Genomic DNA, 15,623 nt, shown 5'->3' on the forward strand with positions numbered 1-15,623 from the left:
GAGTGGCGCAGAAGGTTCTGTTGAGCAGGTGAAAGAAGAACAGGAGGAAGAAACTGTTCATAACACAAGCTACGATCTCGTATGAGGAAAGAGATTTAATATGCCTTCTTCCCCACCCCCAGTGGATTAGGAAAGAAGATTAGTAAAAGAAGAGGAAGCAGGATTGGATGAACATTAAAAGACACAATAATTTTGGACTGTGACTTGACTGAGATTTGTTGGAACAGTTTTAATAAGGCTTTATAGAAACTGGACCTAGAAACTGGAGAAATACTAATTTGTATTACAGTGGTACCTCAGGGTAAGTACTTAATTCGTTCTGGAGGTCCGTTCTTAACCTGAAACTGTTCTTAAACTGAAGCACCACTTTAGCTAATAGGGGACCCCTGCTGCCGCTGCGCCACTGGACCACTGTCTGAGTGGTTAAGATTGCAAGGCTGGGCTATGCGGGCACAATGTAGGGAAAGTGCCATCTTGCTGAAGGTTACTGGATACTAAATACAGCTGGGTTTATCCTGGAGAGCATATTCTGAATAATTATTGCTACAGAGGAATGATCACTCTGGGTGGGAGACGAGGAGAAGGGGGGCACCCAGGGGAGAGCTGGGGGAGCTTACCTTTCTATGTGTTGACAAATGATATGATATATATGATACAAATGTGATAAAGGGTATTTTTAGTTATTCTCCCCCGCCCTTTCTCTTTTCTATACAAATATGTTTTGTATAGGTTGTTTAATAATGTTTGCGTTATTGTTTTTCTTTTGGTTTTCCCTCTGTATGAATTCTTTGATGGGAAGTAAGGTGCATCCTCTTAGTGAAGCTTTTTCCACATTCCAAGCACTGATATGGTTTCTCCCCTGTATGGACTCTTTGATGGGAAGTGAGATGTGCACTTTGACTAAAGCACTTTCCACATTCCAAGCACTGATATGGTTTCTCGCCTGTATGAACTCTTTGATGGGAAGTGAGATCACCCCTCTGACGAAAGCTCTTTCCACATTCCAAGCACTGATAGGGCTTCTCCCCTGGGTGAATTCTTTGATGGAAAGTGAGATTGGAACTTTGACTGAAGCTCTTTCCGCATTCTAAGCATTGATAGGGTTTCTTCTCTGTATGAATTCTTTGATGGGAAGTGAAACTGGAACTGTGACGAAAGCTCTTTCCACACTCAAGGCATTGAAAGGGTTTCTCCCCTGTATGAATTCTTTGATGGAAAGTGAGAGTGGAACTGTGACGAAAGCTCTTTCCACATTCCAAGCACTGATAGGGTTTCCTTCCTGTATGAATTCTTTGGTGCAAAGTGAGATTGTGCCTGATACTGAAGCTCTTCCCACATTTTAAGCATTGATATGGTTTCTCCCCTGTATGAATTCTTTGGTGCAAAGTGAGATTGTGCCTGAGACTGAAGCTCTTCCCACATTTTAAGCATTGATATGGTTTCTCTCCTGTATGAATTCTTTGATGGGAAGTGAGATGGGCCCCCTGGCTGAAGCTCTTTCCACATTCAAAGCACTGATAGGGTTTCTCCCCCGTATGAAGTTTTTGATGCAAACTAAGACTCTGCATATACCCGAAGCTCTTTCCACATTCCAGGCATGGATATGGTTTCTCCCCTGTATGAATTCTGTGATGGGAAGTAAGCTGTATCCTCTTACTGAAGGTTTTTCCGCATTCCAAGCACTGATATGGTTTCTCGCCTGTATGGACTCTTTGATGGGAAGTGAGATTACCTCTCTGACGAAAGCTCTTTCCACATTCCAAGCACTGATGGGGTTTCTCCCCTGTATGAATTCTGTTATGGGAAGTGAGACCATCCTTCCGACAAAAGCTCTTTCCACACTTTAAGCACTCATAGGGTTTCTTCCCTGTATGAATTATTTGATGGGAAGTGAGATGTGCACTTTGACTAAAGCGCTTTCCACATTCCAAGCACTGATAGGGTTTCTCCCCTGTATGAATTCTTTGATGGCAAGTGAGAATCTCTCTGTGACTGAAGCTCTTCCCACATTTCAAGCACTGATAGGGTTTCTCCCGTGTATGAACTCTATGATGCATAGTTAGATTGGAACTTTGACTGAAGCTCTTTCCGCATTCTAAGCATTGATAGGGTTTCTTCCCTGTATGAATTCTTTGATGGGAAGTGAGACTGGAACTGTGACGAAAGCTCTTTCCACACTCAAGGCATTGAAAAGGTTTCTCCCCTGTATGAATTCTTTGATGGATACTGAGACCATCCTTCCGATTAAAGCTCTTTCCGCATTCTAAGCATTGATAGGGTTTCTTCTTTGTATGAATTCTTAGATGGGAAGTGAAACTGGAACTGTGACGAAAGCTCTTTCCACACTCAAGGCATTGAAAGGGTTTCTCCCCTGTATGAATTCTTTGATGGGAAGTGAGACCATCTTTACGATTGAAGCTCTTTCCACACTTTAAGCACTCATAGGGTTTCTCCCCTGTATGAATTATTTGATGGGAAGTGAGCTGTTCTTTCCGACTGAAGTTATTTCCACATTCCAAGCACTGATAGGGTTTCTCCCCTGTATGAATTCTTTGATGGCAAGTGAGATTCTGACAGTGACTGAAGCTCTTCCCACATTCTCTGCACTGATACAATTTCTCTCCACTGTTAGTTCTTTCATGTGAAGAGATTCTATCCCTCCGAACAAAGCTCTTTCCTTGATGTGAGATGGACTGGGGGCTCTGGCAGATGTTCTCTCCGCACTTTGTATATTTATCTGACTTCTCTGCTATGTGAATTCTATTGTGGTCCCCTTTGGTCTTCCCTTCCAATTCATCACCATCTACAATTAAGAGAAAAGCTAATTAGAGCCTCAGGAAGAACAAAGTTAATGAATGCTTGTGATAGAGGAGGAACTGAAGAGAGTTAGATGTGAGCCCTTACTATAGTTTTCACTGTTGGCTGGTATTAACTGACATATTGCTTGGTTTTTATCTGGGATAGATTTTGTTTGGCTCAATCCTGGAATCCACTCCATCTCCAATTTCTCTTAAAGCTCTGAGGCTGACATTTAAGAAGGCCTGGCCAGTTCAGACAACCTGGTCATTTCTTTAAAAGGCATGACTAGAAGGAAAAAAATTGCAGAGAAAACAGTGGATATCCCTCCATTCAGGGTTCATGGTGGGGATGTTAGAATCCCGAATGCTGTTGGTCTCCACCTAAATAGTGAAGGTTCATCACATAGAGGTATGTATGGACTTTCAAAGTTACTTGCTTAATTTCAGAACGGATATTATGATCCAACAGGAAGTGTTACCAAGAGGGTCCATGACCCCACGATTCTCCTCCTTGACTTCCTTATGCAGAGCTCTCTGGACAAGATCCAGCAAATTGTCTGTGAAACAAACAGCAACATCTTCACCTGCACACTCCCCACCAGCTGTTGCCTCAATCTAAATTTGGTCTAAATTTTAATTTATACCTAAATCACTCTCTTCAGTTTGAACCCCACTCCCATTTTCAAGAGTAGACTAACTCTGTATTGTTTCATTGGTGACAAAAGAGGAAAAGTGACTAACTCACTCTTAATCTAAACACAACAGCCGCAAGAGCTCCTGACTAGGCATTCAGCTATGCAATGTTGAATGTTCTCTGTTCTCTCCTGTTTCCCTTTTTTTCTTTCAATTTAAACCGATTCAGGAACCCGGAACTCATACACTGACCACTAATGGTGAACCATATGCTATAGATACTTGGTCTACATATTTGTATATTAGTCCTATCATCCTTGTTTTTAAAAGCAAATAAAAAGTTATTCCCCCCTTCATGGATCACTGCCTTGCCGTGGCGAAGGGACTTGAATAACTCAGAGAAGCTATGAGCTATGCCGTGCAGGGCCACCCAAGATGGACAGGTCATAGTGTAGAGTTTTGACCAAACGTGATCCACCTGGAGCAGGAACCGGCAAGCCACTCGAGTATCCCTGCCAAGAAAACTCCATGGAGGGGACTTCCGGGGTGGCGCCACCAGCAATGGCGGTCTACCTCTGAACTGGAGGGGAAGCTCTGCGGGAAATGGGTCTTCTCCGCTACGGCGAAGCGGGGACCCTTTCATAAATCACAGGAGGAAGAAGCCTGTGACCATGGGACTCGGTGGGCACCTTTAGCGCCCCCCCAACTCGCGAAAGAACCCACGAACGGGCTCCGAAGTAAAAAGGGGGAAGTGGCGCAGTGCTGTGAGTCAACTGCTATTTCCGTGGAGCGAAGCCGCATAGCTGTTGCCAGAGGAGCGCTGCCTTTTTCCTGGGACAATTTGGACTCTAAAATAAGCACCCGTGAGTAATTAGAATCTTGAACAATTGGACATTAAATAAGGATTAACGAGCAGAAAAGAATTGGATTTTAAAATATTTTTTTCTATTTGGTACGGAGCGGGAAGGTCTAAACAGGAAGTCAGCCTTCCGTTCCTTTGTAAACAGAACAAAGCAAAGACTAGAGCTAAGAAAACCGTCTTTAAAGGATTGGATTCCATCATTTATAATTGTGCAACCCCCCTTTTTTGACAGAAGAAGGGGGAGGACTATCTTTGGATTGTTCAAAGTGAGTTTAAGCAAAGTAATTTTCCTCCGTCCTGATACTGGAGCAGGGGGGTCAGGACCGACGTTTGAAGTTCATTGACCAGAAACAAGTGGTTTTGACAGATAGTGAAAAGAAGAGAAACATAGTGATTCCATCGTCCCTCTTCGCATTTGAAAGGAACAAATTTTGACAAAGTATCTTAAAAGGGGAAATTTTGTTGCGAGAACAAATAGAAGTTTTCCCCCTAGAGGGAGACTGTGAAACTGTAACTAACTCCAGGGAGCCGGCAGCTGTTATAGATTACGATCATGGGAACAGGCATCTGACCTTGCAGAACAATGTATTCAGAAACCTTGTTGTGTGCCCTTTACAAAACAAATGCCCTACTGGAACAATTACATGAAAAAGTGAAATGGATGAAGACTTCGGTCAGAAATTTGGGACAAGCAGTGGGAAACTCTGAACAGGCAGTGGGAAAATATGTGGAGCCCACTCAGGAATCACATCAAGAGTGTGTTTTGACAGATCAGGCCCAACAGGAATATGAGTTTTCGGATTGGACAAATGATCCTGGGAAAAGCCAGATTTGGAAAGAAAATGTCTGGTTTGGTCTGGAAATGGGGGGCTGGATGGATCCCCCAATGCTGGGATGTCTGGACTTTTCAAATATGGTAATGAGCCGTGAGATGTTTGGGACTGTGTGGGATCTTAACCTTGGAGGGCTTCTGAAATATGCTATTAAATACCACATGGAATTTAAAGTTGAATATGGAAAAGGGGCTGATATGTCAAGAAGGGCTGAAAATACTGTTAAGCTGGAGTTATCACGAGCAGGAGACAAGGAAAAATATAGTTACGAACATGAAGAAGAGTCGCGGAAGGGGCAAGGAAGAGATTTGAGGGCGTCAGATATAAGGTTGCCAGGTTAATGAGCTAGATTGATGTGATAATGAGGACTGACAAAACCTGGAAGATCACTTATTTGTATTTTCTTTTTTGTTTTTTCCCCTCTCTTTTTATTAGAAGTGTTTTATAATAATTGATCAGCATTAGAAAAATGCTGGAATGGAATTACTTGGTTTTAGTAAAAATGTTCAAAGAATTATGAAAGAATGGAGGAGGTCTAAGAAAGAAGGTGATGACAGTTGAGGATTTGGAAATAATGAATTTGTTTTTTCCCCTTTTTGTAATTGTTTTTAATTGTTTTAATTGTTTGTGTGGTATTGTTGAATTTTTTCTTTTTTCCTATCTATATGGTGGGAGGGTTTTGTCTTTCTTCTTTTTTTAACTTGCCAATTATTTTTGTATTTTTCTTTGCTTTTATTTCATTTTGTAATATTTTGAAAATCTCAATAAATATTATTTTTTTTAAAAAAAGAAAACTCCATGGAGAAAGACAACAGGCATACAGTGGTGCCTCGCAAGACGAAATTAATCCGTTCAACGAGTCTCTTCGTCTAGCGGTTTTTTTGTCTTGCGAAGCAAGACCATTGACGGCTTAGCGGATTAGCGCTATTAGCGGCTTAGCGGATCAGCTGATAAGCGGCTTCGCGGCTTTGAAAAAGGGGGGAAAGGGAAAAAACCCGCAGCAACTCGCAAGACATTTTCGTTTTGCGAAGCAAGCCCATAGGGAAATTCGTTTTGCGAAGTGCCTCCAAAACGGAAAACCCTTTCATCTAGCGGGTTTTCCGTCTTGCGAGGCGTTCGTCTTGCGGGGCACCACTGTATAAAAGTTATGACGCTGGAAGATGAGCCCCTCAGGTCGGAAGGCGTCCAACATGCTACTGAGGAAGAGCGGAGGACAAGTACAAGTAGATTCAGAGCTGATGAAGCGGCTGGGCCAAAGCTAAAAGGTCACTCAGTTGCGGATATGCCTGGAAGCGAAAGGAAAGTCCAATGCTGTAAAGAAAAATATTGCATAGGAACCTGGAATGTAAGAACCGTGAACCTTGGTAAGTTGGATGTGGTCAAAAATGAGATGGCAAGAATAAATATTGACATCCTGGGCATCAGTGAACAAAAATGGACAGGAAAGGCTGAATTCAGTTCGCATGACCATCATATCTACTACTGTGGGCAAGAAGCCCGTAAAAGAAATGGAGTGGCCCTCATAGTAAATAAAAGAGTGGCGAAAGCTGTACTGAGATGCAATCTCAAAAATGATAGAATGATCTCAATACAAATCTAAGGCAGACCTTTTAACATCACAGTAATCCAGGTTTATGCACCAACCACTGGTGCTGAAGAAACTGAAATTGACCAATTCTATGATGACTTACAACACCTTATAGAAATGACACCAAACAAGGATATTCTTCTCATTATAGGGGATTGGAATGCTAAAGTAGGGACTCAAGAGATAAAAGGAACAACTGGCAAGTTTGTCCTTAGAGTTCCAAACAAAGCAGGGGAAAGGCTGATAGAGTTCTGCCAAGAGAACAAGCTGGTCATCACAAACACTCTTTTCCAACAACACAAGAGACGACTCTACACATCGACATCACCAGATGAGCAGCATCAAAATCAGATTGATTATATTCTCTGCAGCCAAAGATGGAGAAGCTCTATACAAGTCAGCAAAAACAAGACCTGGAGCTGACTGTGGCTCAGATCATCAGCTTCTTATAGCAAAATTCAAGCTTAAACTGAAGAAAGTAGGAAAAACCACTGGGCCGGTAAGATACAATCTAAATCAAATCCCTTATGATTTGATTACACAGTGAAAGTGAGGAACAGGTTTAAGAATTTAGATTTGGTGGACAGAGTGCCTGAAGAACTATGGATGGAGGCTCGTAACATTATACAGGAGGCAGCAACTAAAACCATCCCAATGAAAAGGAAATGCAAGAAAGCAAAGTGGTTGCCCAACGAGGCCTTACAAATAGCGGGGGAGAGAAAGCAAGCAAAATGCGTGGGAGATAGTGAAAAATACAGGAAATTGAATGCAGATTTCCAAAAAATAGCAAGGAGAGACAAGAAGGCCTTCTTAAACGAGCAATGCAAAGAAATAGAGGAAAACAATAGAATGGGAAAAACCAGAGGTCTGTTCAAGAAAATTGGAGATATGAAAGGAACATTTCGTACAAAGATTACCATAATAAAAGACAAAAGTGGTAAGGACCTAACAGAAGCAGAAGACATGAAAAAGAGGTGGCAAGAATACACAGAGGAATTATACCAGAAAGATATGGATGCCTCGTACACCCCAGGTAGTGTGGTTGCTGACCTGCCGATACAGGGTCAGGGCTCCGGGAATCACGGCAAGCCTCTTCACACCCGGCTCGTCCCCTCGACACCCCACTACCCTTGGGGCTTTTGGAGGGGATGTCTAACCCTGGCACTCACCCTCACTGCTCAAAAGCCCCGGTAACAGTCGTCTTTTAGATGGACGACTCACTCCGCCTTGCCATTTCCCTTCGCAGACAAATCGGAAGCCCAGGATCAGGTTACTTTCAAGAGTCATGACTTCTAATGCTGCCTGAAGGATTGGTAAGTTGTCTGACATTGGTAGAGCATTCAATCACGGTACTGGTTTTAGACATTTTGAGCTGCCAATACATTGTGGTGGTCGGGGAGCTGTGATGTATTCCTAGCTCAAATTGCCTGCAGATGTCAAAGGTGCAGACAGGCAGGTGGAGGAGCCCGAAATGGTGCCCCCCGAGCAAGCCCCAATACCTCTCCGGTTCCATCCATGTCCCCATCTCCCCTCCCCTGGAACTCACCAGATCTCTCAGAGGTCCCTGGGAGGGAACGCTCAGAGGTTGTGAGGAGGGATGCAGGAGACAACCTGACCAGGTCCACCGTCCATCTTCCCCCTTCCATCCTTACGAGCTTTGCAGGATCTCTTTCATCCTTCCTGAGCAGTCAAGAAGTGAAAACAAGCTGCAGGGTCCTGGGAGAGAGGAAGAAACAAAGGGAGCCTCAGAGGCCCTGCAGGGATTCTCTTTCCCTAGATATTCTCCTGCCCCTGGAGAAGCATAAATGGGGCAGCCCCTTCTCAAGAGAAGCCCCATTTCTAAACATCTCCAGTGATTCCAATTTCTTCCGTATGCTCCTCACCCCACTTGCAAGCCTGGCATGGTCTGCACAGTATTGACCTGAGAGTAGATCCCATTGAACTCAGTGGGGATAACTGACAGAACTTGGTAAAAAAAACCAGTCACCGTCCTGTCTGCAAGCCTGAAAACTGAAACCCCAGAGCATGGGCAGAAAATAGCAGAGTAGATATTACATGTAGGTGCCCCCATGCTAGGTGCTTTCTATGGAGAGCCCTGTTCACAATCTTTGAGCTCTCTCATCACAAGCCAGACAGATGTTGTAGCCGTATCCACCTCTGTCAAGAGTTGCACGGGGACCAAATCTGTATGTGGAAGCAGAGGAGCCATTTTTGCAAGACTACAGTCCCAAAATGTGGCCCCCACCCTGGCACGGAAGCAATCAAAGTATAGATCTTCCACATGTCCTAAATCTGCAGTGTTCTTAAGAACAACAGGCATGTATATCCTCCAAAAACTCCAGAGGTGAGCTTTACGCTCCTCTTGTGGCAAGATTCCCAAAGGCTTAGGGTAGCTTGATAGAACTAGTTTATTTTGAGATAGCACCAATGTCCCCTGTTAGTAGTAGGAGCCACACAATAACTGATAATCCCTCTTTTGTCCCAGAAGGTGGGGAGTAGGTGTCATTTATCCTTGCTTTATTCTTCTTGATAATACATAAATAAATGTCCCCTTCTGTATCTTACATTTTTCTAAGAGAATATTATTCACAATCATGCTTGCCATGTATAGATTATTTCCCTTTAGAAAAGTCTCTCCAATCCCTGGCTCCTGCGGGAGGGAGTTCCTACGAACTGTGGAAGTTGTAAGTTTAATGTACCGGTAAATAAAACATTCTGCAACAGCAGCAGCTGCAGAGAAACTCCGGGATGGGGAACATCCTTGAAAGCTCACTCTGGGATCAGAGAGAGAAACGTTGGCAGACCTCCCCCCCCCCAGAGCCCCCTCCTTCTCCTCCCTGCATCACCTCACCCCCTTCAGGACAAGATCTTGGGGTCCTTCAGGCGCCTTTCCACCCTCTCCTCTCAAGGAAGGCAGCTCCCTTCCCTTGAACCCTGGCAAGCCCAGTGCAGCCAGCTCAGCCCTCTGGCTCTCCCCTTTTCTCCCCAGAGGAGGAGCCCCAGGCGTGGCCCCTGCCCAGAGAGGCTTCCCCTGAGTCTCTGGGCTGGAGACCTGAGCTGATCTGGAGGAGGATCTGGCAGGGGGAAAGGCCGGCCTGGCAGGGGCTCCTCCACTGGAAGGGGCATTCTGGGCATGCCCTCCCCCCCCCCGGACCCCTCCCTCCTTCCCCAAAGAGGATGCCAAGGAAGAGCAGAGCTGCAGACCCCCTGGAAACTGGCCCCCTCCCAGGCTTGGCAGAGAGGAATGGGGGGCAGGACCCTCTGCTCCCAGACTTGGGGGTCTCCCCCTGCAGGCCCGGGACCCCCTTCTCCCATGGGCTCCCCAAGGGGGAAGAGAGAGGAGACTCACCGGATTCTTCCCAGGAGGGAAACCGAGGCAGCGCGGGGAGGAGACAAGAGACACGGAGGGAGGGGATTCGGCTCTGGAGGACCCGCCCCGCCTCTCCACTTCCTGTCCTCTCTAGGACTCCGGCTCTGTTCCATTTAACCCTTCGCAAGCTGAGCCCAGCCCCCGGGCTGGCTGGCTGTCCTCCTTCCCTCCCAGAACCCGGGTGCTCCAGGGCATGTGCAGAGTTCTCTGTGATTCTCGGCTCAGATGCCGCTTAGTGCCCCGCCCCCAGGTGGGTGGGGGGTAAATAAAATAATAATAATGCTTCACCTGCTCACTAGCAGAGGGAAAGTCTGTTGCAATATTAGGAGGGGGGTACCTGAGAGAGACACGGGTCCCTTGGGAGCAAAAGCCTCCGCTGGTAAAGCAGGAGACTCTCGATTTGAGGGTCCTGGGTTCAAGCCCCACTTTAGGCACTGCAAAGGGTTGGACTGGATGACCCTCGACCCCCCTGTGAATCTGTGAAATGCAAATGAATCAATCAGTACACTCCCCAGTTGGAGAACTCGCTCCAGACTTAGAAAGTGACCTTCAGTGGGGACAAAGGTCGGGTTCTGCATTCAGGCAGGAAGACTCAGAGGCGCAAAGGTCAGATGGGGCGCCGCCCCCCCCCCGGCTGCTCTCCCTCCCGCCCCCGCCCCAAATTCCGGAGGAGGCAGCTTGTTTCCTGCTGTTTCAACTTCAGAATCTTAGAATTCAGAGAATCGTAGAATTTTGGAGCTGGAAGGGACCCCTGAGGGTCATCTAGTCCAGGCGGGGGGAGGTGGGGCGGCATGGCCAGGATCCGGGAGGGCGCGGGGAGGAGGGGAATGTGGCCCGGGATGGTCCCTCCGCTTTCCTGGAAGCGTCGTCCTGAAGAGGGCCTCTTCGCTTGGGGGGAGCCTGGTCCCCTTTGGGCTCTGCTTTGTCCCCGCGATGCCCAAGGGGATCCTCCATGGACAGAGCCAGTCTAGCTTGGAACGGGGGAGAAGGAGAAGGGGAGGATGCTCTTCCGCTCCTGCTTGCGGAGTTCCGGGGGGGGGCTCAGGGTCGGCTGCTGCCAGGAGGCTGGGCTAGGTGGGAGGGGTCTCCTTGGTCCGGACCCAGATTCTGCTACTGCTGCTTTGGGGCTCTCCTGAGGCCCTTCCTCTCCTAGAATCACACCCAGGGGCCATCTAGTCCACCCCCTTCTTCTCCTCCTCCTTCGGCAGATCCTCGCCTCCAGTGGCCAAGCTGGGCTGCTGGATCCTGGAGGAGGCTGGGGGCAGAGGCTCAGTCATGCCCAGTGCCCTCAAGCAGCGCCCTGCCATTTTGTTCCTGCCCCCACCCGGGAGACGCCTGGAAGAATCTGCCCTGGAGTCCGAGTTGCCCCCGGAGGTCGAGGCCAGCCTGGTCTTCCAGGTCTTGGGTCTGGAGACCCCCACCCTTAGAATAAAAACCAGGCCCTTTGCAAAGCCCAGCCTGCCCCCTTCCCATCCCTGCTTCTCCTTCACCTTGAAGCACCTCTAAATTCAGCCTCACTGTGATATACCCATTTCACAGGCGCCACAACTGAGGCTGGGAAACTGCACCCATTTCACTGGTTGAGACATCTGTTCCTCCTTCTCAGGTGGTAGTTCAACAGAAGTCGCTTCCCCTCCAGATCCCTGTGGGTTTCAAGGGGCCACTGGAGCCCAGTGGGGGGACTCTGAGGAACTGGCTGAACTGGGGTCCTCCCAGTCCAGCCCAGACAAGAGAAAGAACTCTCAGAAGAGAAAGCCATTTTGGAGAGGAACCGAACTTGGCTGTTCTGTGCTGAGGGTCTGCTGCCTTTCTGAAAAGGCTTCCTGGGAACTGACATGGCCAGAGGAAGAGACAGGCCCCCCACCCTGAATCCCCTGCAGGGCCATTGGGAGCAACCAAAGCCATGGCTCTGCTGCCTCAGTTTCCTTCCCCAAAGCCTTGGAGGAACCTTGGGGTGAGGAATGAGGAACCCCAAATGGAACTTAGGCTCCTGGCAAATGGGGAAAGGAACATGATATGGCACTTTCCAGATGAGCCGAGGAATCACCTCCAAGGTCCAGGGATTGATCCGCCCTGGCTTCCTCCTCGGAGGTCCCTTTAGAAGGAGAAGGGGTCCCAGGTCTCCATGGGGGAAATTGCCCTTGAGGCCTTCGAGGTCAATGCTTTTGCCTTTCAGGCTCCAGCCTCCTTCTCCATGGTGTTTATGTCAGCTGTAGAGATGGGATCACATGCAGACATTTCCAAATTTAATAATCCCTTGAAAAAGATGGGCTCTGCTTCGGCATGTTGTGCCCCACCCCCCGCCCCAACCATCTGTAAACAGAACTGTAAACACTAAGGAAAACTTACGTTTTAAAATGTATTGCTGATTCATTTTTTTGAATGTTTTAAAGTGTTTCTATCAATAATTATATTCAATCTCATTATAAATCACTTTCTTTTTTTTAAAACAAACAAACCTGTCATGTAGAAATTCAAAAAGAGGTTCCCAGACTGGAGGTTATCCACACAGAAACCCAAAAGAAAAGGAGGAAGTCTCCAGGTGGAAATATATCTGTTCAAAAGTTCAACTTTTTCCACATAGCTTTTGATGTCTTCCTTAAAGATAGCCCACTCCTTATTCACTTTTTCAACATGTTGTAAATATTTTCCCAGAATCCCACTATCTCTTTGCACTCCCACCCCATGTGTAGAAAGGTTCCCGCCCCGTTGTTGTATCTCCAACAAACATCACTACAGTTTTTATACATTTTTACCAGTCTAACCAGGGTCAGGTACAATCTGTATTGCATTTTCGTTACATTCTCTCTTAAATTATAGCATGCCGTAAATTTAATATCCCTGTCTCACAGTAGTTGGCTCATCATATTTCCCCCTAAATCCTGGGCCTACTTTACCATCGCTGTCTTCACTTGCTCCTCCTTTACCTCCCATTCTAGGAGAAAATCATATAGTTTGGAAATATGTTTACTTTTAGATTGGAGTAAGTACTCATCCAATCTTGAAATTTCTTTCTCAAATCCTTTTTCTTCCTCTTTTGTCATCTCTGATTAATTTGAAAGAACTGCAGCCAGTTGTTCAAATATTTCTTAACTTCCTTATATCCTTTCAATTTAAGTTTATTATTTTCCTCTTCCAGTAATCCTTATATGTTGCCCAGTTGTTATTCATATTCTTTCTCTTTACAGTCATGATTTCTAAGGTGAGGTCCACCAAGGTGTTTTGGGTTCTAGAATCCCTTTATATTTCATCTATATTTTATACAATGATTTCCTTATAAAACCCATGTGGACTCTCTCCTTTCCATCTATTAGGTATGCATGCCATCCAAATTGAGTTCCTACTTCCTCCAGATCTAACACATCAGTGTCCTTTAACTTAATCCACTCCCTTAACCAGGTCATACCTGCTGCAGCATGATATAATTCCAGGTCAGGTAGGTCAAATCCGCCTCTCTTTCTCCGATCAATAAGTAATTTATATTTTATTGTAGGTGTTTTTTGGATGGAATGGCAAATTGCACATCATTCCTATTCACCAATCAAAGGATCACAGCAATCTTTTTTTTTACTTCAATTTTTTTATTAGTTTTCACAAAATTATAAACAAACACATAAAACAAACATAAATCATAACCGTATTAAAAATTACACTTATTAACATTGTTAAGTGCCTTCCTCGCTTCCCCTTGGTTGAATTTCAATGCATATCCTTTTAAGGGTTTTCCAAATCACAGTTCTTATAAAGTTTAACTTGAACATTAACATCCTTAGATCTTTTCATTTTGAAATTACACCTATTAATTCATCACTTAACTTATATAAAATCCTAAGTCGATTAAGTATCTGCAAGCTGATTCCAATTCATCTAACTTGACATATTTAACTAAATAATCATTAAATTTAGTCCATTCTTCCTGATATTCCTCCTCCTTCTGGTCGCAGACTCTTCTGGTTAGGTTGGTTAGCTCCGAAAAACCCATCATCTTCAAGGATCACAGCAATCTTAATAGTTGCAGCCCAATGTCATCATCCTGAACTAACCAAAATCATTTGGCTCTTCAGATAAGCCCTCATCATATCATGTGACGACATATAACAAGTTTTTTGTCTTTCTTTATTAAGACTTTGGCTAATATTCCTATTCACTAAATGTCTTCCAACGTCCTCTTTCATCCGTCTACAAAACAGTTCAAGATGAATCACAATTGCCATGCCTGGCTGATTCTCTTTTCATGCATACAACTCCCACTTTATTCTTTTCAGGGTTCTGGAACAGACATTTGCTACATACAGTACCTAAAAGCAGCTCGTTCTGTTCCGTCAAAGGTAGGCAGGCACAGGCCTTTTCAATTAAGTGAGGCCATAGGCTTAAAAGAAATCGGAATCATCCAAATGCAGTTTTATGAAATTGTTACTTTCTACAACGTATACATGTTATGAAAGGGCTGTCACCTGCAGGATGGAGCAAGGTGTTCAGGATGTAGCAATGACTTCAAGTTACAAGAAAGAGGATTCCAGCTAAACCTCAGGAAATACTTTAGGACAGGAAGAGTTCTTCCAGAGTGGAACAGACTTCCTTGGTAGGTGCTGGACTCTCCTTCCATGGAGTTTTTAAAGCAGAGGTTGGATGACCATCTGTCTTGGACAAGATTCCTGAGATTCCTGGCTTGCAGGGGGCAGGACCAGGTGACACCCAAGCTCCCTTCTATATGTTAGGAGAAGTGACAGCTCAGTTGCAGTCACTTGGGACTAACTCCCTTATGGGACAGTTCATATAGTTATACACTTTTGTAACCTAAGTCTGCCTTCAGGGATGCATCTGTGAACTGAATGAGTGAGTAAACTACTTTTACATTTACTATAAGATTGTGTCATATCTTTATTAGGGAGTAGAAGGGATCTTACAAGGAATCCTATATTTCAAGAGGCTTAAGCAAGCCTGCAACAAGCTACCCACCGTGCAAATTTAAAAAGGGGAATGTTTGGAACTCTGCTAAGTTCTAGAACTGGCTAATGCAAGTTAGGAAGGATATTAGTAAACAATATATCCTTCTCCTGCCTCCCTAAACATCCCCACACTTCCGACTCTCCCATTCTACGATTCTGTGATGGAAACTTGAGCCAAAGTGTTTCCACAGAAACTAGGGAGCTAAAGATGCTTTTCTGGCAGTGGGACAAAATGTCATGGCTAAAATCCTGAGAGGAGAAACCGGAAAATACTGGAAAACACTGGTTCCTTCCAGAAGGTTTTGTTCTTTCCTGCTGAGGCAGCTGGATTTATTATGATTTGCATTTTGTTATCTCAAGGTCACACTGAGCCCATCCAGACATGGAGCTCCTTGGCATTGAAGACCAAGACGGGTTCCAGAAAAAGAGACCGAGGTGAATGTGTGGGTCATAAGCTGGGAGTAGTTGGAAAGGAGTCGCTGGGAGTGGCAGAAGGTTCTGTTGAGCAGGTGAGGGAAGAATAAGAGGAGAAAGAGCTCCATAGAAAGACAAGGCTGCATTGGGATGAGCTGGTGTGGGAATTATTGGCA

General features: G+C 45.4%; 3 protein-coding genes and 1 long non-coding RNA gene across 4 annotated transcripts in view; 2 read left to right on the plus strand and 2 right to left on the minus strand.

Annotated features, from left to right (window-relative positions):
- The window catches only part of LOC308580862 (uncharacterized protein), a 194,933-nt gene that overhangs the window by 104,781 nt on the left and 74,529 nt on the right, over positions 1-15,623 (plus strand). The window lies entirely within an intron of this gene.
- The window catches only part of LOC308580451 (uncharacterized protein), a 52,711-nt gene that overhangs the window by 19,860 nt on the left and 17,228 nt on the right, over positions 1-15,623 (minus strand). The window lies entirely within an intron of this gene.
- Positions 78-10,355, minus strand: LOC308580501 (uncharacterized protein). The gene is made up of 3 exons (XM_081182226.1): positions 10,064-10,355; positions 8,261-8,430; positions 78-2,803 (listed from the first exon to the last, which is right to left on the minus strand). The coding sequence occupies exons 2-3, from the start codon at positions 8,358-8,360 to the stop codon at positions 750-752; spliced, it is 2,154 nt and encodes a 717-aa protein (XP_081038352.1). The 5' UTR covers positions 8,361-8,430; positions 10,064-10,355; the 3' UTR covers positions 78-749.
- On the plus strand, positions 10,569-14,355 carry LOC308581424. Its single transcript, XR_014005077.1, has 2 exons — positions 10,569-10,690; positions 12,555-14,355. It is a non-coding gene; the product is annotated as an uncharacterized lncRNA (long non-coding RNA).

Source organism: Podarcis bocagei (assembly GCF_964188305.1).
Source record: "Podarcis bocagei genome assembly, chromosome: 2".
NCBI lineage: Eukaryota > Metazoa > Chordata > Lepidosauria > Squamata > Lacertidae > Podarcis > Podarcis bocagei.

Coding starts and splice junctions, on each gene's coding strand:
- LOC308580501 (XM_081182226.1), bottom strand. CDS start 8,360: ATGGAAGGGGGAAGATGGACGGTGGACCTGGTCAGGTTGTCTCCTGCA. Junction 2,804..8,260: donor AGGGACCTCTGAGAGATCTG/GTGAGTTCCAGG, acceptor TCTTAATTGTAG/ATGGTGATGAATTGGAAGGG.